The 26,696-nt window shown below is 37.9% G+C and overlaps 2 protein-coding genes across 2 annotated transcripts in view; both read left to right on the top strand.

Annotated features, from left to right (window-relative positions):
- The window catches only part of KCNH8 (potassium voltage-gated channel subfamily H member 8), a 285,990-nt gene that overhangs the window by 240,282 nt on the left and 19,012 nt on the right, over positions 1 to 26,696 (top strand). The window contains exons 12-14 of the mRNA XM_008153463.3: positions 19,620 to 19,658; positions 24,623 to 24,978; positions 25,658 to 25,764. Of these exons, the coding sequence (XP_008151685.1) occupies positions 19,620 to 19,658; positions 24,623 to 24,978; positions 25,658 to 25,764 (502 nt within the window). The remainder of the gene's footprint in view (positions 1 to 19,619; positions 19,659 to 24,622; positions 24,979 to 25,657; positions 25,765 to 26,696) is intronic.
- Positions 13,638 to 13,865, top strand: LOC114227427 (small nuclear ribonucleoprotein G-like). The gene has a single exon (XM_054729822.1). The coding sequence runs from the start codon at positions 13,638 to 13,640 to the stop codon at positions 13,863 to 13,865; it is 228 nt and encodes a 75-aa protein (XP_054585797.1).

Raw genomic sequence — 26,696 nt, 5'->3', positions numbered from 1 at the left:
TTTGTTAGTCATTAATATCTTCCATTTTGAAAAGTAGAGAAAAAATCCAAATTGTGTATTAGTTCATTTGGTTAAGGATGTCCAGTGACAATCAATACACTGAAGTTCAAGATTGCCCGTTTGGAATTTGTGCTTCTCTCCACTGATGATAGCAAACAGCAAAGGAGGCATCATATTTATTGGGAACCTATTTATGCTAAGCCCTCTGCCTGCCTAGAGCATCTCATTTAGGGCTCAAAATTACTTTTTAAGGTAAGAGTTAATCCATTTTTATGGAACAGAAAACTGATGCAGAATGGTTAATAACTGGTATGTGATCGCAGAAATTTGTAGGTGGCAGGGACAGTGTATTAGCACAGTATCTGTCATTTTAAAATCTGTACACTTTCTACTAGTTATGTTGTCTCTCCTTCTTGAAGATACTTTTCATCTCTTCCCATTCAATAGATCAAATTTTAAAGTTACAGGTTCCTTTTGTGCTCTCCATGACAGCCTAATGTGAAAACTATTTTTGAAGAGTGGAGGTGAGCTAGGGGATAGAAGCAACCAAATGGGGAAGAAGAAATGAGAGAAGAGAGAAATAGCCAATACTCCTCAGCTTAAGACAAATGTGACATTGGATCTCAGCACCTACTTTCTTTTTATTGGATTACTTTTGAAGGATCCTTACCTTTGATCAAATTTTTTATCCTTTTTTCCTATTTGCTGAGACATTAATCACAGTGATTTTAAAACTTTAATATCTGAATCGCTTATGGGACTATTTTCATTATCTGTTACTTTTCTTGGATTTTGTGATTGTCGTTGTTTTGTCATTTGATCCCTTTTTATTGGCAGATGCCATAACTTTGTTTAACTGTAGATGTGGCTTCTGAAAGAATGTGTATGTTATTTTCCGCCAAATAGGGTAGGTTTTCTTTTGACAGGCAGATAGTGTACCAGCAAATCACTCTCATACTGTTCATAGTTTCTCTTCCGCGTTGTTAGGCTCTTCAGTTTTGCTCCTATTCCCTGGGGGTAGCCCTCACTCCCAAATCATGGTTTTTCCAGGATGTCAGCTAAGAGCCTGGGATGTTTACCAAGGCCCTTCCTTGGCACCGCATGACTGCTGAAATCTCTGCTCTGCCTCCCAGTTCCCTTCTCCGTTTCTCAGAGCACTGCCCTGTGCATGCTTAACTCAGGAGCTGGCTAATGCCTCATGGACCACATTGATGTAGCTGCCTCCTCTTTGGGATTTTACTCCTCAAATCCCAGATGCTTTGGTATACCTGAACTTCATCCTCTGTCTCCTCTACCACTAAGATTGCTCCTTTCTATTCTACTCTGTTCCACTTCACAATGAAATAGCAAATTCCCTCAGAAAAATGCCTGGGTAGATATGGTGCTCATATTAGTGCTTCTCTTTCTCAGGGATCACAGTTCTTCCAGTCTTACCTAGATGCTTAGGGTTAGGGTTAGGGTTAGGGTTAGGGTTAGGGTTAGGGTTAGGGTTAGGGTAGGGTTAGCACTGATCTCCAGTGCTTTCCAACAGTTATTTTATGTACTTCATCCAGCTTTATAATTATTTTTTCCTGAAGGGTTAGTTCAATGTAAGTTACTTCAATATGGGTGGAACCAAAAGTTTAGCTTCTTTTCAGAGGGCTCCTATGAGCTACATTTTTAATGGAACTGAAACTTATCTCTTTATTGTTTTGCATTTCCTAATCTTTTATCACTTGAAACTTCCATGTACATGGATGTGTCCCAAAAAGATATATACACACTTTGAATAGTTATAAAATCAGTGTCTATAGACATACAGTTCATTTTCAAAATTTAAAGGAATCTACAGAAATGAATAATTTTTTTGGTCAATGCCTGTTTTCATACTGATGAACGTTTTGGTCCAGGCACAGCTGATAATGCAAAGCAATGGAATCGCAAACATCAAGAATCATTTCGTTGGTTATTTGTGCGCCCTCAATTGATTGACTACTGCCAGTTTTGTACTGTAAACTTCATTTTTTATGTATCCCTATAAAAAAAAAGTCTAGTGGCACTTTAGGATAAATTTTATTTGTTCAAAGTTTAGTCTGGCTTCACCCATAATTTCAAATCAGTTAAACCTGAAAAGGAGTGGAAATTGAGTTATCAGCTGTTAAAGTGTGTATACGTTATTTTGGGACACCCTATATATTCAAGATCCTGGGATGCTAATCCTTCTAAAGACTAGGTAAATTTGGACCATCCTTCCCCATAATCCGTGGGGGGAAGTCTGTGCTCTTCCTAAGCATAATATCACTGTTAGGGGAGGTTATATCCTCTCTGTCTGCAACTCTGACCTGGTGTCAGACCAATGTGGAGCCCAGCTCTTCTCCTTAATTTCCATGCACACACAAACAAAAATACCCAGTCACACAGGGTTTGGGTGAGTGGAAGTCTTTGTTGAAGGTTGGTCAATGGGTTCTAGAAGTAAGAACATTTGCATAGTAGAAATGCAAATAATAAAAATGTATCTTTTATATATATATATATATATTATATATATATATATATATATATATCCTTATTCTTAAAAATCATGGGGCCACTCTGTCACACTGTTTAGTCTTTTATTATTGTTCTTGCCTCTCTCTTCTCCTCACTTCTATGCACTCTCTCCATCCCCAAATTCTCCATCATTACTGATACATATTAGCTTAACTATGTCTGTGATTGTCCTGTATGTTTCTTTTTTAAAAATATTTTTATTTATTTCAGAGAGGAAGAGAGAGAGGGATAGAAACTTCAATGATGAGAAAGAATCATTGATTGGCTGCCTCCTGCATACACCACACTGGGGATCGAGCCCACAATCCAGACATGTGCCCTTGACCAGGAATCAAACAGTGACTGCCTCATTCATATGTTGACATTAAACCACTGAGCCAGGCTAGCTGGGCTCTTTTGGCTTTATAATTTTGCCTTCTAGATGTCACCTTTTACCCCAAGTAGTGTATAAACTACCAGGTGACATAGAGAATTACCAGAATATTTTGGGTAAAAAGAAGATTGATAGTCCACCCATTTTGAAATAAATATCAAAAAGCATTTTAAGAAATAAGTCAAAACTAAAATATGCATGAAACAGTGAGATATGACAACTAGAACTGTGATAAATGACATAACATTAGAATGACAGCTCATCCAATTCTCATAGGAAAAATCATTAAAATGCATAAAATATTTTCTAAGTTTGTGAAAAGTCCAGCTAACACGGCTTTGACCTCATGCTAATTATGCATATTGTGCACCCAGTGTATTTTCTATAGTTGCCCTGATTTATATCTCCTGAATGGCCAATAATGACAGAACAATTTTGCATCTCTCTATGCAATTTATGAGAAATATGTTTCACTGCTTCTCATGGTAAACCCTTTAAAAATGATTTTAGCAAAATGTTGGTTGTAAAATTTTGTTTTCCTTAACACAAGAATTTTGAATTTGTGATAAATAAAATGATTCAAGTGTATGTAAAATATGTGTTGTAAAAATTAATAACACTAATACACTGGTGATCAGATATTGATATGGCTGCACATAAACATCTTATGTGCTTTGCACATGATAGATGCTGACTTAATGGTGGGGTGGTGGTTGTGGAGCAATGAATGGCAATCGTTGTTGGAAAAAAAAGATAAGTTTTCCAGTTTTACCTTACTGAAGGGTTTCTTGGTGATGAAAGCCATTTATATTTTAACTGTGTTGACTTCCTTGTGTTTTTTCTCAATTTTCCATTATTGTTATATAATCTGATCAGCATAAGAAAATAAAGTCTCCTTCCTCAGTCTCCCCACCTCTTTAGTATATGGAGGAATATTTCTTCAATTTCCTGAAGGTCAGGGTCTTTGAACTCCCATCTCCGAATATAGCACAAGAGATTACACTGAAGTTCAGAGAAGGTGTGTGAAGCAGAGACAAGGGAGCCCCTGAGGACCATCCACTTTCAGCAACTTTTCTTCACGCTTGACATATGTGATGGATGGTACTCAAGTGGTTTATGGTGCCGACCCCAAAGCAGCTCAAAACCCCAATATTTATTATAATATTCCAATCCCCTCCCATCAACAACATACTCTCTATATATATACCAAGCACCATGCTTAAAGTGTAGTTAAAAAAAATTACATCCTTCAGTCTTGAACCTCAAGTTAAACAAATGCATGCATAAGCATAATTAATTGCCAAAGCTCTGGAGTGGTCCTATGCATTAGTTAAGACATAAATAAATAAGCATAACTGAATGTAAAACTTAAATATGAATGATGCTTGAATAAATAAATGAAAGAGTCAACTTGCCCTCACCAGCCCATGAGAATTGCGTGTGTGTGTGTGTGTGTGTGTGTGTGTGTGTGTGTGTGGTAGGTGTCATGGTCTCTCTGACCATGACAAGTGAGAAGTGATATAACAGTTCTCTTTGCCTCTATTCTTATTCCCTTGTCACCCACTTTCCTCAAGGCTAAGGAGCCCTCTTTCCAAAAACATAAATTGGATCATGTCAATCTGTTACTTAAAATATTCCAATGGATCCCCCATGGATTGTTAAAATCCACACATCTTACCATAACTTTCAAGATCCTATGCATCCCACCCCTGCCTGCCTTTCAAACTCCTCTGATGCCATCCAGTGCCCAGCACCACACTCCAGAAAACTCACCTGCTTTCCCTTCCTTACGCATGCCAGGCTCCTATCTGCCTCTCCTGCCTTAGGGCCTTTGAATTGCTATTCTTTCTTCCAGCAATGCTACTCCCCTGTCATTACCTCTCCCAGTTATCCCCTGTCATATCACCTTATTTATCTTTTCCATAGCATTTAGCGAAATCTGAAGTTATTTTATATGTATATTTTCTTGTTTGTGGTCAGTTTCTCCTACCAGAATGTCTATTGTATAAAGGCTTTGTCATGTTCCATTTTATATCCTCCATGCCTAAGTCAACTCCTAGTGCAGAATTAATCTTTAATACATATTTGAAGCTTGAATAAATAAATATCAAAAAGTTTACTTGGCCTTGGTACCTATATGAAATTTTGAGAAAATGAATAAAGTCTTCAAGGCAGCAGCCTAGAATGCCAGTAAATGGAGTCTAAAATGAAAAGCTAAGGGAATTTAGAATTATATTTCTTAGACGTAACAAAGCCAAAAGAGTGTCAATAGTAGAATTTGAAAGAACAAATTGAAAGAACAGCTAAATTGAAAAACAGCCATTTTTTTTTACTTCCCCTAAGTTCAGGACAAGAGGTTTTCAAAAGCCACAGGACAAATTTAAGCTGAATAATAGGGGGAAAGCTTTACAATATAGATAGTGTAATTATGACAGTTTGATATAGTAGGATGTGCAGATGAAAAAGAATCTACTTTCAAACCTAAGCTAACACTCATTTTTTGGTAGAAATAGCTGAACTATTACAACACTAATAACCCCAGAAAGTAGAGAATCAATACTGTCAACCATTGAATTGGGTTGAAGGCAAAAAAGCTAGCCTGAGAATCCTGGTAAGTTTTGGAGCAATTCGGAATGAGGACATTAACTGTAGGCAATAGAAATCCAACTCAGAGATTAGAGGCAAAGATTTCTTGTAAGAATTCCAAGTATCTCAGCAACACTTTCTTAGAAACCAAATGCACACACACACACACACAAAGGGAGGGAGGGAGAGAGAGAGAGAACACAAAAAGCATTGAGCACCATGAATGAGCTCAGGTTTCATCTCTGGATTCTCCTCTGTGTAACCTTTTGTCTATCAAATAACATAATGTATGCATTGCAAAGAGGTCAGCCACATTTTGGTGACATCAGGGCATTTCAGCTTGTGTTTGCAAGTTGAACAGTGAGCAGTTAGATTTTTAAACTCCTTGTGGGGAGAGGGGAGTTAGCTGAATTGGGAAAGTCAAAGGATAAAAGGCTACCTGCCACCCAATAAACAAGACAAAAAGTCTTTCCCTATTTCCCTGGTTGCTTCCATCCTGCAGGGAACAGATGTTCAGTCGGATTTGCATATGCAGATGCATACACACAAATAGACAGGACTCAATTAAATGTCCACTCCTTGAGAATACAAAACTACCTAGGCTACATCTACCAGGAATCCTCAAACCTGCCCCACTATTACTTGGGGGGAAACCCAGAACCCTCCATTCCACACTGCATTCTCTTTTTTTTAATAATACTTTTATTATTTCAGAGAGGAAGGGAGAGGGAGCAATAGAAACATCAATGAAGAGAGAATATTATTGATCTGCTGCCTCCCACATGCCCACACTGGGGATTGAGCCTGCAACCTGAGCATGTGCCCTGACTGGGAACTAAACCATGACCTCCTGGTTCATAGGTCAAAGCTCAACCACTGAGCTACCTCGGCCAGGCCACACTGCCTTCTTGATGGTTGTTTAAGCCTTAAAAGGGCAGAGCTTGCCCTTGTTTAAGTTCTCCTATAGACTGGGTGACAGAGCTCTGCCCTTTTGACAAAGGCTCTATGAAATGAAGATGATGTTCATGCTGCTGATGGTATATGAGCCAAACTGTATGCTCAGCAATTTATAAACATGAACTTATTTGATTCTCACAACAACTTGGAGATAAGTTGTTAAGTTCATGTACTAGATAAGGCTAGTTAAGGATGTGAGAGGTAAAAAAAAAAAAAAAAATTGGTCTGGAGTCCCTAAGCAAGAAAGCAAGGAAGGCTGTGAAGCGCAATTTCAGTCCCAAACCACCTCACTCTAAAACCCAACTGAAACTTAATGTTTATCCATCAAAACAAAGCTATAAATTCTTGCTTTGCCCCTTAATCTCATGAGCACTGAACAGCAGATACATTATAGGTTAATGGAAGCATTCACACAAAAAAACATGTTTCCATGGGAAAATAAGCTTCACATGCCAAATATATGTTAAAAAATGACCACAGAACTTTTTGATAATTCATCAAGCTGTATTCTTTTGATTTCTGCACTTTATTCCTGTGTATTATACTTTAATGCAAAGATTTTTTTAATGAATTATAAAAATTCAACTAAGTTATAAGTGGAGAATTCAGTTATCCTATATAATAAAAGGCTAATAGGCAAATCTACCGAACAGCGGAACAACAGGTCGCTATGACATGCACTGACCACCAGGGGGCAGACGCTCAATGCAGGAGCTGCCCCTGGTGGTCAGTGGGCTCCCACAGGGGGAGCACTGCTCAGCCAGAAGCCGGGCTCATGGCTGGCAAGTGCAGCAACAGTGGCGGGAGCCTCTCCCGCCTCCTAGGCAGCACTAAGGACCCCCCAAGGGGAGCGGGCCTAAGCCGGCAGTCGGACATCCCCCGAGGGGTCCCAGACTGCAAGAGGGTGCAAGCCAGGCTGAGGGACACCCACCCCCAGTGCACGAATGTCATGCACCGCACCTCTATTATACATATAAGTTCCTTGAAAACAATAACTATAGTTTATTCATGTTTGTAATGCTTTTGCTAGTGAAATTGGTGGCAGACAGTATGTGCCTGATGAACCCATATTGGAATTTAATTCATTTACTCATATATATTTTTATATTCACAGAATAATAGAACTTTACAATTAGAAGGAACCATATGTACCATCCAATAAAACTCAACTTTTCTTTTGATTACAAAGTGTCTTAAGGGGAGAAGAAAGAAAATTTATTCACTCACAGAACTAAAAATCCAACCATTGGTTAGTTAAATAACGTGAGGGAATTATATGCCTAAAAGAGGCAGACTATTCCCTGTGCACAGTCAAAACAGACTTTCACTTTTGGATAACATCTTCCATCAACCACACCAAGCATATGTTTCAAATAAGATTCAATCAAAAACATCAACATGTATCTCATCGAGTTTTAATTTCTCTTGTCAACTAAATAGTAGCATATCTACTGGCTGTTTATTAAGTATGATTATGAACAAGGCAATTTACTTATATTACCTCATTTAATTTAAATTTTAATTCTTGCATCATCCTGAGAGATTGGATTATGTCTTTTATTTACAAATGAAAGAACTGGGGTGTACTGTGTGTCTTAGCAGTCCACTGCCTTAGATTACAGAATTGGTGAAAGAATCAAACAGTATAAAATTGAGTCAAACTTGCTCTGGCCAGGTGGCTCAGTTGGTTGGAGCATTGTCCTGTACACCAAAAGGTTGTGGGTTTGATTCCCAGTCAGGACACATACCTAGATTGCAGGTTCAATCCCCAGTTGGGGCATATACAGGAGGCATCTCTCACATTGATATTTCTTTTTTTTCTTTCTTTCTTTTTTTCTTTCTTTCTTTCTTTCTTTCTCTCTCTCTCTCTCTCTCTCTCTCTCTCTCTCTCTCTCTCTCTCTCTCTCTCTCTCTCTCTCTCTCATAAATTTTTAAAAAAAGAAGAAGAAGCCTGTCCTCAGGTAAGGATGGGAAAAATAAATAAATTGAGTCCAACTCTGGTATTCTGAATCCCAGCCTAGCACATTTGTCCACTAAAGCACTGTGCCACAAACGAGAACATGACTCTCCTAATACAGGCTGGGTTCCCCAGGCATTCGGATTCACAGCAGAAGCTAGACTGAATCCTCAGAATCACACTGACTTTAATCTTATTAACCTTAACACTATTACTTGTCATGTCTCATAAAAAACCCACGGTGCCTAACTGCCATTTCAGGAAAGATATTTCATTAAACAAGACGACAATTCAGACAACAGAACTATTGTAGTTTGGCCATTCAACTTATCCTCTGCCCAGTATTAGTGTTTTTATTTGCTCATAAATCCATCCATTTATTAAATAACCCTGTGGTCATGGACTAACTCAGGGAGAATTTCTTCCCCTTCAAGTATGTGCTTTTTAGTCTGCTATACACATCATTGCTCTTCATCCTTCCCTTGCTCCATGTTTAAGAGTAAATTTGTGAAATCTCCACTCCATCATGATTTCAAGTGTATAAAACAGTATTTCTTTCCAGACTCAGTTTCATCCTTATAAGAAACTGAAGATCTTCTTACTTATTGAAATAAAAATCTCTTTAGAATATTAATATATAACATTTGCCAACAAATAAATTCCCAGTACTTCTTGTATGTACACACAACACACTCATACACAGACATATAGTTATGTAGAGGGGTAAAGAATATAAGTGGAAGAATCAATATTTTTAACTTAGAGTTTTGTTCACATTGCTCAGTCAATCTGAAAATACTTCATCTGTGAATATGTTTCAGAAAAGTTTAAATATACTTTTTATACTCTTATTTTTTTGTTCAAAAAATTGATTTCCTGGGACTTGTTGGAATAATCCTGAACATTTTACTGCAGAAAACATTTCACTGTTTGGGCTCTGCTAGTCTGATAATGTTTCACAGGTCATCCTTGGGCATGTGGGACATTCCTTCAGTTAGCCCTCTAATCCCCAATACAGACTCAACTGTTACAGTATAGACTCAGTGGGTAGCATAATTAAAAGCTATTGTAAAGGAGCAAAGTTGGTGAAAATTAAATTAAATTTTTTTTAAATTACAAAATCCCAGGATAAACATCTTTAATAGTGCTTTTCCCGTGAAATTCCCCAAAAGGGTGTAGACAGCAACGAGGGTGACATATGGCGGTGACAGTCTGCTTACACCGCAAGCACAGACTGTGCTCGGCAGGCAGATCTGGAGGCCTCCACTCTCATCAGATTCGAAGCATCTTTTGGTTCAGCATTTAAACCCCACTTTCTAGGACACCAAAAGAGCTGCGGCTTTGACAGGAGGAAATAGCCAAGCAGTCAGAAATCTGAAGCCAAGAAGATGCCAAGTTTCGGGGATAACTGAAGTACTACCTCCAAACTGTAAATTGGCAGGCCAGCGTGCGGGGAGAATGATGACTCTATACAGGTGGAGGGACCCAGGGAGCCGCATCTCTGGCCAGTGAGTTGGGATTTAAAGGATTTGGTTTCCATGTCATTGAGGAAAATGATTGAGGAAGATTCTGAGATGAACATCTGCAAGATGCTAAGCTTTTAGCGATGTGGTAATCCCACTTACATTTTTCTACCCTGAAGATTAAGGTCTTTAAAAACAGAGCATATGGTGACCGATCTGTGTCACTGCCTCTTGCCAGCATTCATAAACAGTCTCAAGTCTGACGAGTGCTAAGGAAGCATATTTATATTCCAGATTATACAGTTTATATATTTCCTTGAGGCTATTAGACACCCTTCCATCTTGAAAGTACCAAATGTTAGCATCCAACATGGAAAAACAAAAACGGGATTCTGCCAAAAAGAGCAACGAATGCTAGGTATCAGACTCACCACACACACAAGTTGAATGGCTTGGAACAAGTTGCTTTCCTTCAATGGGCCTCCAGGTTCTCATCTCTAACCTAGGTGATCGCTAAAGAATTTTATCGGTTGGGTCAGGCAACCCCAAGTCTCAGTGACTTAATACAATAGGTAGAATAAAAGACGAGTTCTGTCTCATTCATATCACCATGTACAGATGGTGGACAGATGATAGCTTCTCATGGGGTGATTCAGGGAACCAGGCTTCCTCTACTTGGTGGCTCCATCATCCTTTAAGCCGAAGATTCCTCTAGAACTCAAATTCCTCCACTAGATCTCCTGAAGATCTAATGGCAATTTATGGGGGGAAAAACATGACTTCCTCTGTGGGACTCCACATGCCTTATTTTGGAAGGATATTTGTTACAAAAAATGTGGTGTGCCTACACAGTTATTCCTTCAAAGCATCCAACATCACCAGTTTCCTGCAATCCCCAAAGAAACAAACTTATCAAGCAAAGTTCAATCCAGTACATTGGAAACATGAAGGGCCAGAATTGGTTGGCACAAATACGTGTAAAAAGTTATGAAAGCATCATCCTTCTAATAGAGTCACATGCGTATTTGTGATCTTAGAAATAAATTGGGAAGGAAAGTTTGTACTGAATAGAATTATGTGTATACATTTCATGTATATAACTAAAAGAACTATGTCTTTATATGAATCTATAAATGAGTTAGACAGTTCTGTAAATTTAGAATGACCCCATTCTAAATGGATATGCGCCTTATTCACTATTTAATGTTCATGAAGAAGAGTTCCTCAACGAATATCACTGTGATTTTCTTTTTTCTTAAAATATTTTATTGATTTCAGGGAGGAAAGGAGAGGAAGAGAGAGAGAGATAGAAACATCAATGACAAAAGAGAATCATTGGTTGGCTGCCTCCTGCATGCCCTCCACTGGAGATCAAGCTCACAACTCTGGCATGTGCCCTGACTGGGAATCAAACTGTGACCTCCCGGTTCATAGGTCAACACTCAACCACTGAGCCAGCCATGCTATCACTGTGATTTTTCCACCAAACTTGGGAACAGCCACTTTGTGAGTAGGTTGCCACGTGAAAACTGTAAAAGCTTAGCCACATGGTGTAATTTCAGGAAAGGGGTCATTGCTTTCCTCTCCCCACAAATCTCTCCCCTAAATTTTTAAAGGATACGGAAAAGTGTATTCTATAAAAGCTCCAACTCAAAATAGAAATTTAAGTAAGAAAACAAATAGAAAATACACACACTGTATAAATAAGTAGAGAATGAGCCCCCCAGACACACACACACACACACACACACACACACACACACAGAAGCAGGCTTCAGGTGAGAACATTATTAGGAAAGAGACCCATTGAAGGACATGAGATATATCAGACATATCTTATCTGTGACAATATTTGTTCTGGGAACTTCCTAGAGCACCACTGAGGCAGCAAATATGCCAAATCAGACACATTTCTTCCTAAATTTCAATGGCTTGTAATCCCATTGTGAATTCTCACAAAGACTTGTTTTTAGTCAATATATAATTAGTCAATAGGATCTTCTTATATATTTTATTTATTTATTTATTTTTTTTTTTTTACAGAGAGGAAGGGAGAGGGATAGAGAGTTAGAAACATCGGTGAGAGAGAAACATCCATCAGCTGCCTCCTGCACACCCCCCACCGGGGATGTGCCCGCAACCAAGGTACATGCCCTTGACCGGAATCGAACCTGGGACCCTTTAGTCCTCAGGCCGACGCTCTATCCACTGAGCCACACCGGCTAGGGCAATAGGATCTTCTTTACAGTGCACCTCACCTTTTAATACAACAAAGCTAACATAAGAAGCTTGGTCTCACATCTACTCACTGTGAGACAGTCTTCCTTGCCTAGAAATCATTGAATATTTGGTAAAAGTATGGATATTATGATGAATAATATTCTTCATGTTAAAGTTTCAAAGGTTTTTCAATTTTAAAAAAATACATTCATTTGGTGGCGTAGCAGCTGTCTGTGACTCCACTACTGTGGTCCCGTATTAGGCCTCTCATTTCTGTGGCGGGGTGAGCATAACGGAGGCACTGTGGTTCAAATAAGAGAAGTAGCTCGCTCGTTACATTATGCCGGTTCAAACACTGCCTTTGACATAGAGGGCTGTCCAGCTTTTTTGTTACAGTGTATTATCGACAATGGACTTCCTAGACTGCAAATTAGGCATTTCACATTATCTTTAAAAGTGGCATCAGGAGTTGTGATGCACAAACTTCTCACACCAAATTAAGCATCTTTCTTCACCCGCCTGCTTTGGAACCAAAGTACTCAGCGTGTATTCTGAAGATCTTATGAAACCAGCTATTGTGTTTCCTTACAATGACAGAGTAGCTGATTCTACAGGCTAACCAGGAGCTATTGTCCCCTAATCAGAAGCGGGTCATTGAGGGGCATGGGATCCCAGCTCAATATAATGAGTGTAAACTGTGCAAATTCTTTTAGCATGATTACCTGCTGACCTCCCAAATCATTGATTTGGTACATCGCTCCTTAAGCCTGAAATCTGTAAACTGTATGTCACTGCCAAGAGACTTCTGGTTAGTTTGCTTCACATGATAGTGTTTTTCTTTCTAGATTGACAGGAACCACATATTAGTAAGTAACTCTCTCTTCCCTCTAAGTCATCCTGCATTTTTCAAGTGTTTAAGTATTGACTCTTTGGGGTTTTCTTTTCATTCCAAAGCCTTGATATTCATGCCTTTGAATTCAGAATAGGAAGTTATAATTGTGCTTGAGTGCATTTGTATATATTGTCAATGTCTTATTGGCTGTATTCATACCCATGGACAATTTAAAAATGTCTTATTTAAGAGAAGTAGATAAAGGGGTTGAGAGAGAAAAGAACAGAATGTCAAATGATGACTTTATAAAGTATTCCACCTACTATTGTGCAAAGAAAATTGTGTTTCTGTGGCCCTTCTGCTAGGAGAGAAGTTTGAGGAAAACTGGTGTTTCAGAAGTTTATGGCCTCTTTGTTAAAAGTCCTATGCATCTTTTAGTTTCAAGTTGTATAAACACATTTTTATGAATGTTTAGATATTCATGACCTAGATAAGAATGCCCTATTCCCCACTAAGTCAATTCAAAGAAAACTTTTCTCTGTAATCAAGATATCAATAACATAATTATCACTTATTAAGATGAATTACCCTTTATGCCTGACACTGGAATTAACAAATGCAATAATGTGAGGACTAGACGCAAAGCACCGGGCCTACCGTGGGAGCTCCAGAGAGGCCATGAATTCCATGTGGAAGTATCTTTGAGCTCGCTTGGACACCATGAGCAAAGCTCACCCTCCCAAGTTAAAAAAAATATATATGGACAAGAAGTTATCATTGAAATTAAGTGGTGGCAGACATATCCAAGGAATATTGCGGGGATTTGATCCCTTTAGGAATCTTGTGATAGATGAATGTGTGGAGATGGCAACTGGTGGGCAACAGAACAATATTGGAATGGTGGTAATACGAGGAAATAGTGTCATCGTGTTAGAAGCCTTGGAATGAGTATAAAGAATGGCTGTAGTTGCCAGAGAAGTCAACTGCTTCCGCAAGTCCCCTCTCCACAGCACAGCTTACTGCAATATAAAAATCGAGTCCTGTCCATTTTCACATTGAACTTTTGTTAAATAAACTTTTGCATTGCTCAAAAAATAATAGTAATAGTAATGTGAGGACTTTTTTCACTATAAATTCTATGTGAGAATTCTGGATGGATAATTAACTTGAAGTGATGGGACACGCTGCCCAGCAGGCTCCAAGTGCCTTCTCTCCCAGGAGAAACAAGAGAGTCCCGGAAGTCATGGCACCACCTAGTGGTTACCTCTGGCAGAAATGTCCAGCTTTATGGCCAGATGGAAGCAGGAAGATGTGTGAACAGAAAGGATGGGGACAGTTTCAATGAGAGAATTGAGAGACAGGGGCCTTTATTACTGATAATAAAATGAAAAAGGATGGGTAACTTTTAAAAAGTCTTACTATGGGTTATTAAATGTATTGCTTTTAAGGTTCTTGAGAAACAGACAAAAAGATAAATATTTGTAATGCTTTTGATTGCTACATTGCATTACTGTTAATGTGACACAATGCCAAATGTGGCCAACTGAGTCTCCAAGATTTGTTCAGTTTGCACACGTATATCTAATTTAATCCTCAAAATAACTCTAGATCTTACCATCATTATTAAGAGGAAGAAAGGAAACTCACAGAATTTTGATTGACAGTAACCAGGACACTGGTTCCAGCTAATAGAACAGCTAAGGTAGTCACATGCCCAATGTACCTTCCCCATACTCTCCCTCCCATGCTGCCAACAGGAGGATGCCAGGACAAACTAGAGACCATGATGGCAGGAGCACAAAATAGAAGAAGCCTGTGTCCCTGAATCACTACTTAGAGAAGAATTGCTTGACACACATTAAACTATACATAAATGAGAAATAAAATTTGTATTAAGCCAAGGAAATTTAGCACATTACTTGTTACCTCGGTATTATCTATCCTATCCTGAATAATAGGCCTCCCAAGTTTACATAGCTAATAAGTGTTAAGTCCAGGAAAATCCCAACTCCTAACCACTATGCTACACAACCTCCTAAGTGGGTCCATCCCCCAGCACACAGGCCTTTTATTATAATACACATGGATGAAGAGTGTTTGTGGTGATTCCTACAGTATAGCTCAGTAGCTGATTCTACCACTCTAACAGTTAATAAATGTTAAATTCAGGACTCGACTACTTGACTGGTGCTTTCTACATCAGAGTGATAGTATTTACCTGGGGGGAAGAAAATTCTCCTCTAAGTCTTAATAGTTTGTCTTGACCTCAAGGCTCAGTGTGAAATTGGGAAATGTCCAATTCATCAGTTTTTTTTCATTAAAGTCTCATTTCGGTTTCTAAGTTATATAACCAACAGAGGAAACAACAGAAACTATATTACCCACGTAGGGTTTCTGATCAGTTTCAAAAATCTTCTCTTTAGATTAGATGATGATGAACCCTCAGACTTGTTTAGTGGAAAATGAATGTCCCCTATTCAAAGCCTAGCCTTTTCCCAGAGGTTTCTAGTTACTCCTTCCATCTGCCACCTGCCGTTGGTGTTGTTCACTACTTACTGGCACCTTCACTTGAGTCTACAAGATAAAGAAGTAGATCAGAAACGAAAATGAGACCTGTTCATTTTCTTTTTTTTAAAATATATTTTATTGATTTTTCACAGAGAGAAAGGGAGAGGGATAGAGAGCTAGAAACATCGATGAGAGAGATACATCGACCAGCTGCCTCCTGCACACCCCCCACCGGGGATGTGCCCGCAACCAATGTACATGCCCTTGACCGGAATCGAACCTGGGACCTTTCAGTCCGCAGACCGACGCTCTATCCACTGAGCCAAACCGGTTTCGGCGAGACCTGTTCATTTTCTACTTGCCTGTATTAGATGCCAATTACGTATGATTTTTATAAGAGTGGGCATTTTAACTATGTGAGTTATGGGGTTATGTGTGAGTATCCTTCATTCATATTCTCTTTATCCCAAACAGCCACCAATACTGCTTATGTTGCTGTCCAGTGAACAAGATAAAATATGTGCTGATCCCCTTTTTCTCAATGAGGACATATATTCCTTCAGTCTGCTTTGTGACTACATCAATGTGGCATTATTAACAAAGCAGAGGATACCATGAATCAGCCAGAAAGAAGAGCCTTGTAATTCCCATCTCATTTCCCAACTGAGCAATCAGCTATAGATAACATGCCTACTAGAGCCCTTTAGTGTCTTATGAGATTCCACAGTTGAGAGGACATTTGCAGACTCACACAGGGACTATAATTCTGACCTGTGGGGCAAGCAAAAAATGGAAATAGATTTCCTCCCTTCATGTGGGTGGGACTCAAACTTGGATAAGATTGCCTTCCTAAAAACTTTCAAAAACTTTGAGTCTTATTCTAGTTGCTGGAACAAGAAACTACAATTGATAAACATATTCCATCCTAAGATTATATCCAGAACTGCCCACTCACCCCCTGCCTGGGGAGAGAATGCCTAGAATTCATCAGATTTCCTAAAAGATCTGGGACTCAGAGAAGGTTAAAGAGGTGGTTGGGTAACTTAGTGGTTGGGTCTGCTTTGTAGCAATCATCAAACCCTGTGCCAGAGTAAAATCCACAGTACATCAAGCATTTAATCTTTCAGCCCAAGTAACAGCATAAACTGCTGGAGAAGTTGCCTGAGAAAACCTATGATTCTGTCTAAGATTCACTGAGAGTCAGGATACATGGCTTCTGGTACAGGTTCTGCCACTAACATGATGCATGAATTAGGCAAGTTATCTCATCTTCCTGGGCTGCAGTTTCCACATCTCTAATTAGGGAGTTGGACTAACTCAGTGGTTATAAATCTGACCTGGAGACCCGGACCCCACCCACCAACAACTGAAAGAGACTTGCTGGAGTTGGTGCTCTGGAATCTGATTTTTTTAAGAACGCATCTCAAAACATTCTGTTATCTGTCAGGTGTGCAAAGCATTGTAGCAGACATTCCTTATGGTCACTTCTGGCTTTAAAAATTAAACTCATATTCTCTGCACTTGGCAGACTCTGAATCAGCATGAAGTATTAGTCAACAGAGTGAATACATTACAGTATTCTTCTTAAATGCAAATGGTTAATACTATATGGAAATGAAATAATTTATTTAGAGAACCTATCACAATAGTGCTCACTAAACAATGCATACTTACCTCACAGAATTGCAATGAAAATAAATGGACATAATGGTCGGGAAGCATTTGTCAAGGTGCTTATCCCATAATAAAAACTTTATGTATCATATGCACATAATAATTGTAGTAATGATCATGATTCCCACTCACATCTAACTTCACAATTTACAAAGGTTTGTTAATAAATTATGTATTTAAGGTGAAAAAAAAAACAAAGAAAACTTAATGAATTGATAGATAATAGGGTGATGATTACAGTGACATTGGTTAGAGAACTTGTTACTCAAAGTGTGCCCCATGGGCCAGCAGCATCAGTCTTACCTGGGAACTCATTAGAAATGCAGAGTCTCGGGCCCCATCCTAAACCTCCCCAATCAGAACCTGCACTTTAATGAGAGCCCATGTGATTTGTATTACACATATAAGTTTGAGAAGCACTGATACAGGAAAAAAAAAAACCTTGGGATTCAACAACGTGACAGAACTCATACCAAACAGAACTCAAACCAAGGAGCTGGGAGTCACACCAAATCAGAAGATGCTAAGGCCAGTGCCTTACACCTCAGGGAGCATCTCTGACCTGCAGCTGTTCAGGATCCTGCATCCACTGGGATGCTCTTTTTCTCATCTGAGCTGTAACCCACAGCCTTTCGTGTCTACCACAGTAGCAACAGCACCAGAACTTTGTTTTATTTTCACTTCTTTAATTATTCAGCTGTTGTAAATGTCACCATTTGGTGCATTATTACAAACCTTATGTCTATAATACTTCTGATCAATGACTATTTAGGCACCCAAGCAGATATAGATTGGTTGACTGTTTTGGTAACATTCAACATTGATGAAACATATATTTTCACAACAATAATGATTCCAACATTTGTATAAATAACAACAGATCTATTTCCCTAATCATCTAGGAAAATAAAAGCAACAGTGAGAGGGTGACAGAAATACCAAATAAGTCTCACTTACTAGGTGGATCATTTTCGAGTGCAAAGATTTTTGTTTTTGTCTTCATGTGAATAAAATTATAGTATCTAATACCACTTTAAAATGAAAAAGTCTATTTGAGCACGAAACATTGTGGATGAGACCTAAGCATGTTTTCAGATTATGTCATAATTTCCAGAGCTTTTTTATACATCATGGATGGTGCATGTTTTTTAATGTGCTCCTCCACAGACAGTATCACATAGTTTGATTTTATATGTGTCCTGAGATCCAAGCTTAAGTGATTCTACATTACACATTTGTTTTCACATTTTAGTATCTTTGAAATCAAGATCTGTCTTACAATTGATGGCATGTCACTGTGATTGGCAGCATTTTTTTTTTTTTTTACCTTTTACAATCCATGTGGTATTTTTCTTTCTTTTAAGTAAATTAATTGGGGTGGCATTGGTTAATAAGATTATACAGGTTTTGAGTGTACATTTCTATGCTCCATGATCTTCCATTTCATTGTGTCTGTTTCAATCTCTTTTAATAGTGCTTTGCAGTTTTCAGTATATAGGTCTTTCACATCCTTTTTAAGTTTATTCCTATATACTTTATACTTTTTGTTACAATTGCAAAAGAAATTTTTTTCTTTCATTTTCTTTTCTGAAATCTCATTGTTAGTATATAGGAATGCAGTGGGTTCAATGGGATCTTAAATTCAATTAAATAAGGGATTTGGATCCCCAGTAAACCTTATCCTAGTTTACAAGGAGCAGCATAATGAGTAAAACAAATGGGACAGAAAGAAGACATGACTCCCACCTGTATTCACATAAGAAGGAGAGATGGTTAAACAAAAAGAAATGAGACTGAATAAGTTTCCATGGGTTTCTGTTTTCACAGAGCCAGAGGGAAAAAATCATGGAAGATGAAAGAATTTAGCAAAAGGGTAGCAAAGTGGAATAAGAGAGATGGAAAACAAAGGAGAGTGAATGAAGTATCAAGATGGAAAATGTAGGCAATAAGCCCACGATTCTGATCATTATTCCCTAGGTGCGGTGCCCTATACCAGACATTCAGTTTTCTGCTCCCCATCTCCTTTTTTTTTTTTTGTAACACACACTGGTGATTGTAGGAGGTGTTTTCAGCATCTTTCAAGATGTATTTTCTGTTCTCTGGCCTACACAGGTGGATCAGTCACCCCCAACACTCTCTGAACCCCCATTTCTTTCCCCTCCTCCTACATTTCACCCAGTCCCTAACCACCTGCTAAGGTTTAAATCAGCAATTTTCACCCAATGTGCCACAATAATTTTTAAAACATGCAATACCTGACTATTTAGTCAGCAGCACTGACCTCTTTTCCCTTAGATTGTCCAATAAAAAAAAAAATGACAACAGCCAACACAATGATAGCCAATGGTGTGAATGAGTAAAAATTATACCTATTTTTTGTCAGATCAGCAAAAAAATATATTTCTTGGTGTGCTGAAGAATTTTAGTAATTAGTTTATATGTGCCATGAGATGAAAAATGTTGAAAAACATTGGTTTAAGTGATTGTTACAACTTCTATTTTGTTTGTTTGTTGTTTCAGGTGATATCAAGATTATCAAACAAATCTACAGTCTCACAGGTATGGCTTTTCTCAAAGAGAAAAATATGTATGTAAGATCTATAGGATTCCCAATAAACCTGTTCCCTAATACACTTCTCAATGTGAGATGTGGTGAGTGACTTTCTTCAGTTTGCAAATAGAGAAGCACTGAAACCCATCTCTCTATTTAAGGGTTTTATTGCTATTGTTGAAGAGTAGGTTGTCACCAAAACCTGACAAAAGTAGCAAAGTCCTGAGGTAGTGATCTTAGAGATACTTTCATTGTGTTTGAAATTAGTAGCCAAATGTTTTCTTGTAAACATCCCACTGAGGGCACAATGTGATTACCCATAATGTAAAAATTATGGTTCAGAGATATTTTGGAAGTAGTCTCACTTGGTCTCTTAAGACATTCCTAACTTTTAAGAATCCTCTAATTTAAAAGAAAACTTTCCCAAGAAATAGTGATTTGCCAGATCTATTATCTAATAGAAATAGACTCATAGATAAAAAGAACAAACTGATGATGGTTAACCGAGGGGAGAGGGTGGTAGGACTGAGTGAAAAAGGTAAAGAGATTGAGAAGTACACATTGGCAGTTACAAAACAGTCATGGGGATGTAGAGTACAGCATAGGGAATACAGTCAATAATACTGTAATAACTATGATTGGTGCCAGGTGGGTTCTGGAAATATTAGGGGGATTGCTTCATAGAGTATATGATTGTCTAGCCACTATGCTGTACACCTGAAACTAATACAAAATCACATTGAATGTAAACTGTAATTTTTTAAAAAATTGAATAATAATCCTTTGACAACAACCCTATAAACAGCTTCTTTTCTTGTTCTGTCCTCTCCTTGAAACAGAACCCAAATTTCACACACTTGCATACACACACAGACACACAGAGGCACCCAAATACATCCAATCACAGAATACATCACATTTTTTCTTTCTGTTTCATCATCCTCAATGTATGGCTTCATTCTTTGATGTAGGTCCTCATTTTCTAAAATGACCACTGGTGAGCCATTCATTTCATCAATATTTTTCAGTCTAGAAACTAAAGAAATGTGAAAAAGCAGGATAGAAGCTCCCCTCTTTCTAGACACCTTCCTAAAAGTCCCTTTATAACCTGTTCATTTGCATGCTATCATCCCAGAACTTAGCCTCATTGCCAAACCATGCAGCAAGGGCAACTGGAAACGGTGATCTTTGGTCAAGGGAAAATTATGTAAAAAAGGGGTAACCAGTACTCTCTGGAGCACCTGCCCTGATGTAAATACTGTTTCTATTTTCTTTATGATTATCATCATCACAAGGGCAAGCATTTATTAAGCACTTGCAGTGTATATTGCTAAGGGTTTAACTTTCATTGTCCAATATCTAATTTTTCTCTCACACTATTCCCAATTCACATGCTTTAAACAATTCTATTATTTGACCAAGGTTATAGGTAGTAAGTCATGGGACTTCTAGGGCTGGCATTCAACCACTGGACTTTATTCTGCTTTCCCTTTAGTCAAGATAGGTTCAATGGAATTTAGTCATTTGGGAGTGTGAAATGACTATCCAAGCAAAATGTCATGAACTAAATTAGAGATTCCTTTCACTAGGGAGATAAGAACCTTACTGCCGTCATAAAGGCATTTGTCAGGGAAAGATGAAGGGGTGGGTCAGAAGAGAAGGAAGAGATCTACCCTTACCAGGAATTGAGCCTGCAACTTTTGGTGTATAGGATAATGCCCCAACCAACTAAGCCACACCAGCCAGGGTTCTATGGTTGAACTTTATGGCAGTGTATGCACAGGTGAATCCAGCTACACAAGGAAAGTGGGAGTTTCTACCAGGTGTACCAGTTAATAATGCGGATTTTTTTTTCAATAGATGGGGTTACACAAATGTTGACATATATGCGATTTGATATGTATGTTATTTTGTTGTATTGACAGCAAGCTTCAAAATTTCATATGTCAAATTTTCTGAAGGTCTTAATATCATAGATATTTTTACGCTTAAAAATGTCTAATTTCATGCCAAAAAAAGAGCATTTGCAGGAAGTTTTAATTTATTACTTTATTTTGAAGAAAAGTGCTGCTGAAAGTTATCGTATACTTCAGGAAGCTTATGGTCAACATGCTCCATCTCAAGATACTTGTGAACGCTGGTTTAAATGCTTTAAAAGTGATGATTTCGATATGAAAGACAAAGAATGTCCAGGTCAACCGAAAAAGTTTGAAGACCAACAATTACAAGCATTATTGGATAAAGATGCATGTCAAACTCAAAAACAACTTGCAGAAAAATTAAACGTTGCTCAGCAAACAATTTCCTATCATTTACAAGCAATGGGAAAGATTTTAAAGGAAGGAAAATGGGTGTCACATCAACTGAAAGAAAGATAAATGGAAAACTGAAAAGTCATCAGTAAAATGTTGCTTCAACTGCACGAAAGAAAGTCTTTTTTGCATCGAATTGTGACTGGCAATGAAAAGTGGATTTATTCTGAGAATCCCAAACGCACAAAATCATGGGTTGATCCAGGTCAACCATCAACATCAACTGCAAGGCCAAATCTCTTCAGAAAGACAATGCTCTGGGTTTGGTGGGATCAGGAAGGTGTGGTATTAAGAGCTTCTAAAACCAGGTGAAACTGTTAATACTGATCACTACCTACAACAAATAATCAATTTGAACCACCAGAATGGGCCAGAAGATGCAGCAAAGTAATTTTGATTCATGATGACACACCATCACACACTTCAAAACCAGTTGAAGACACGTTAAAAGATCTTGCCTGGGAAGTATTAACCCACCCGCTGTATTCACCAAACCTTGCTCCTTCAGATTACCACTTGTTCCGATCGATGTCACACGCACTTTCTGAGCAGCACTTCAAAACATACAAAGAAGTGGAAAATTGGGTCTCTGAATGGTTTGCCTCAAAACAAGAAAAGTTCTATTGGGACAGTATCCACAAATTACCTGAAAGATTGGGGAAATGTGTAGCTAGCGATGGACATTACTTTGAATAAAGCACTTTTGATGTTTCTCTTGAAATTATCGTGTTTTCTTTGATTACAAAATCCGCGTTATTGACCAGTACACCTGGTAGATAGATTCTGAAGAAAGTAACTGGTATTCCTGCAGAGAGATTGCATGTGGCTCTGGGTATCTAAAAATCTAATAAATGTGGGTTCTGTCTGCAATGATGGTAGTTGGGAGAATTAACTCGATATAAGTAATGTCAGTCACCTTGTTCACAAGAGTCAGTATCTAAGCAACTTTTTCAAGGCATCAAGCCTCCGTGACAAAATGGAAGAATGAAATTTAAACAAACTTGTAGAAGAACAAACACTATAGGTTATTAGTCAGACAATTCTAGTATAGCCACTAGAGCCTCCTTGAAACAAAGGAATAATTAAATTGCCAGCGCAAATGTAAACAGAAGTCCAATTAGAGAATGCACTCATTGTTTTTCATTTCTTTGATAAGTTTGCCCTGTTGTGTCTTTAGCTGGGTGAGCTAGTTTTTCTATTCTATAATACTAGTATACAAATGTTCACCTGCAATTCATGTGGAGCTTTTGTTAAAAGCACAGCATTTTTTAATGCTGTGAAAAAAAAGAAAAAAGAAAAAAAAACAAATAAAAGCAATACCATGACTATTCCAATAAATAACTTATGGCTTCACCATCTAATTAAAGTAACCATATGTAGTTGGAAAGATGAGTCTAATAATACCATATCCTCAAGAAATTTTGAGCCACTAAGAATAAAATACATATATATATATATATATATATATATATATATATATATATATGAGTAAACTGACCATTTATTTCCCTTAGCACTTAAACTGAATGGGCTATTGCCTTTAAGGTTCAAATTCATTCTTTTATTATATCTATTGTTATAAGATAGTAAAATCTATATACATCAATAAACGAACTATTTATTAAAATGAAGTAATAACAATGAGAACTCATGAGATTTAAATAGTGCTAGTAGGTCTTTTCAGTTTATCTCATTTTTATTGAAAATTATTGATGGGCAGGTATACTAGTAAGTGATTGTATCTTCAAAAGAAAACAAGGCACATAAAAATGAATTGAGCTTTTGGAGCAAGGAAGCCATGTCTTGGGGCAGAGCAAGAAATAGTTACAGTTGACTCTGCCCAGGGCTACTAGTTTAGCCTTTGCCCTCTCTACCCTGACCCTCCATCATCACCTCCATTGTCCTTTCCCATTCTCTCCCTTACTTCTTCTTAGCCTGTAAGGTTTAATGATCCCAGTTAAGAGCCCAGTGGTCCTAGGATGCGGCTTGGCAAGACTTTCTCCTTCCTTTCCCAAGGCTCTTCAAGGGAGCAGATGGAATGGTTTTCTCCATTTCCTACCAACCGACTCGAACAAAAGGAAAGCAGGAAACAGTAGCTGCGGACACTGCTGATCTTCTTTCATCTATGTGATCCAAATAGGAAAGATTTTCATTCTCAGGGATATTTTGATTTTGCTAGTTGATCTCCACATAAAGTTCTACTGAAAACCTTGTAAATTTAAAATAACAAAGCCCAAGAACTTCCAGTAAAATTAAAAACGTCTTTATTCTTAAGAGCATGCCATTATATACTATTACAAGTGGCAGGTTGATTAAAACCTAGATGCAAACTTTGGTAAAATACACCTTTCACACAGCTCTCCAACAAGAGAGTTTAAAAGACCAAAAGAAGGGTTGGTGGGCTAATACCAGGAAAGCAGAGAGGGTAGGCTGGGAAAGATCATAAATGGAAAGACTTTTTTTTTTCCTAGCACCATTTATCAATGGGGAAACTTTTAACACCTGAATAACTTAGAGCAAAATCTTGAAAGTCTTTCGTTTTTATAAGAAGTAAGTCTCTAAGAGATTGGACTCTGTTCTGACAGAACCTCCAATATAAATGATATCCCTCTCAAGAGGTCTTTGCAATTCATACTAATCTATATTATCCACTGATTTAGTCAGAGCCCAAGGGAAATGGAAGCATCAACAGGAAACTCCCATCCATTGTGGAAGATGAGGAAGATGAGGAGGAGGAAGAAGAGGAGACCGCCTCCCTCTCTCCTATCTACACGAGGGGATCCTCCTCAACACGGAACAAGAAGGTCGGAAGCAATAAAAGCTATCTAGGTTTAAGCTTGAAGCAGCTGGCCTCGGGAACAGTGCCATTTCACTCACCTATCAGAGTCTCCAGTTCAAATTCCCCAAAAACCAAACAGGAATCTGACCCGCCTAATCACAGTAAAAGGAAAGAGAAGAACTTGAAATTGCAGCTTTCAACGTTGAATAGTGCTGCACCCCCAGACCTCAGTCCAAGGTAAGAGTTCACATCATCTAATTCTTTCCCAGGTGAAAATGGCTGCCTTTTATTCAGACCAGAACCTGGCTAGTAAATTATTCAGCCTTTTGGGTCTTTCTAGTGCACAAGATCCTAGCCTGGATGCTTCAGCTTTCCTGAGTTTTCTGGGTAATTTTTGGTCTATGTGGAGGTATGTGGAGATATGAGAAAAAATAAGAATTTTGGTAGGTTTTTTTTAGAATAAATAGTTTTAATCATATTCTCAAAAGGATTCAATACAATACAATCTGAACTAAAAGTGTGAACCAAATAATTTTACATTTTCTAGTAGCCATATTTTTAAAGTAAAAAAAAACAAGTGAAATTAACTTTAATAATATATTTTATTTAAATCAATATGCCCCAAATATATGGTCATTTCAAATGTAAGCAATATAAAAAAATTACCAATAAAATAATTTACTTTTTTTACTAAAATCTTCAAAATCCTTCAATATACATACAGCATATCTCAATTTTCACTAGCCACACTTCTGGTGCTCAATACTCTTATAAAGCTAATGGCTGCCATATTGAATAGCATAGCTCTAGAATATCTAGAATTTAGAAATTTAACACAATATTTTTAAGTCTTTTAGAAACTTTGGAACCCATGAATATAAATTCACAATTAATCAATTCCCTTTATTTTAAACAGGATTGTTGATGGAATTGAAGATGGAAACAGCAGTGAAGAAAGCCAGACTTTTGACTTTGGCTCTGAACGAATCAGGCCAGAACCCAGAATTTCTCCTCCTCTTGGAGGTAACGATATTTAGCCTTCTCTCAAGGGGAAATATTTCTTTTTAACTTCTAATGTTTGGCATTAGAAGTTAAAAAGAATATTTTCCATGTGATAGGACTGACCAATGCCATGGAATAATTTGACTTGAGTCTGTGTTATCTCCAAGTTATTAAGATACCATTTGTAATTGCTCCTCTGTCCAGGTTAGATGTCCTGACATTTACCAGCCAAGGTAACTGTTGTGGTAGGAGACTTAAATTTCTGAGTCTCCTAACACACCAGCAGAGGGTGACCATGTTTTCCTATTATAAATGTAGACTAATCCACAAAAACACTACCCAGAGGAAATGCTGTGTTGGTTGTGCACTGTAGGAACATTGGTTATAGTTAACCAATTTACTTGGTGAGAGGTTATGTACTTGCATTTTGTCAGAGGATAAACAACTTCAGAAGTATGTAAAAATCTTAGAAATGATGGAAAACTATATGAAGTACTACCCTCTAGTGATGGTGTATTAATGTAAGGGGTAGCCCCAAACCTAGCTCAGGCTCCTCTCTCTCCCTTTCATTCTTGAGTTCGTTGGCCATAAAAAATGAATCTAACAACATGAAAGAGGCCAGAAAGGACAAATAAATTATAAAGAAGACACCCCTATAGTTAAGAAAGAATAATAAAGAAGTATTAAATAGGCATAAACTATCTACAACAATTACCAGCAAACTACCAGATGCAAGGCCAGCAATCCCCTGCCAACCCTCTCCTCTCCTTCATGCCCAGCTCTGATATCCCCTCCTGCTAATTAGTAAATCCCTCCATGAACAAAGCCAAGCCTAAGAGGGACTTTTGAATGTACAGTTCTGAGGGTGTGTTTTTGTTGGTAGAATACCAGTATTCCATCTCAATCAACAGTTCTTTTTCCCAACACTCATCATCTTTTAGGGAAATGGAAGG

Source organism: Eptesicus fuscus, chromosome 18, assembly GCF_027574615.1.
Source record: "Eptesicus fuscus isolate TK198812 chromosome 18, DD_ASM_mEF_20220401, whole genome shotgun sequence".
NCBI lineage: Eukaryota > Metazoa > Chordata > Mammalia > Chiroptera > Vespertilionidae > Eptesicus > Eptesicus fuscus.
Note: the sequence above shows the minus strand (reverse complement) of the source record. Positions and strands in the feature narration are given on the sequence as shown.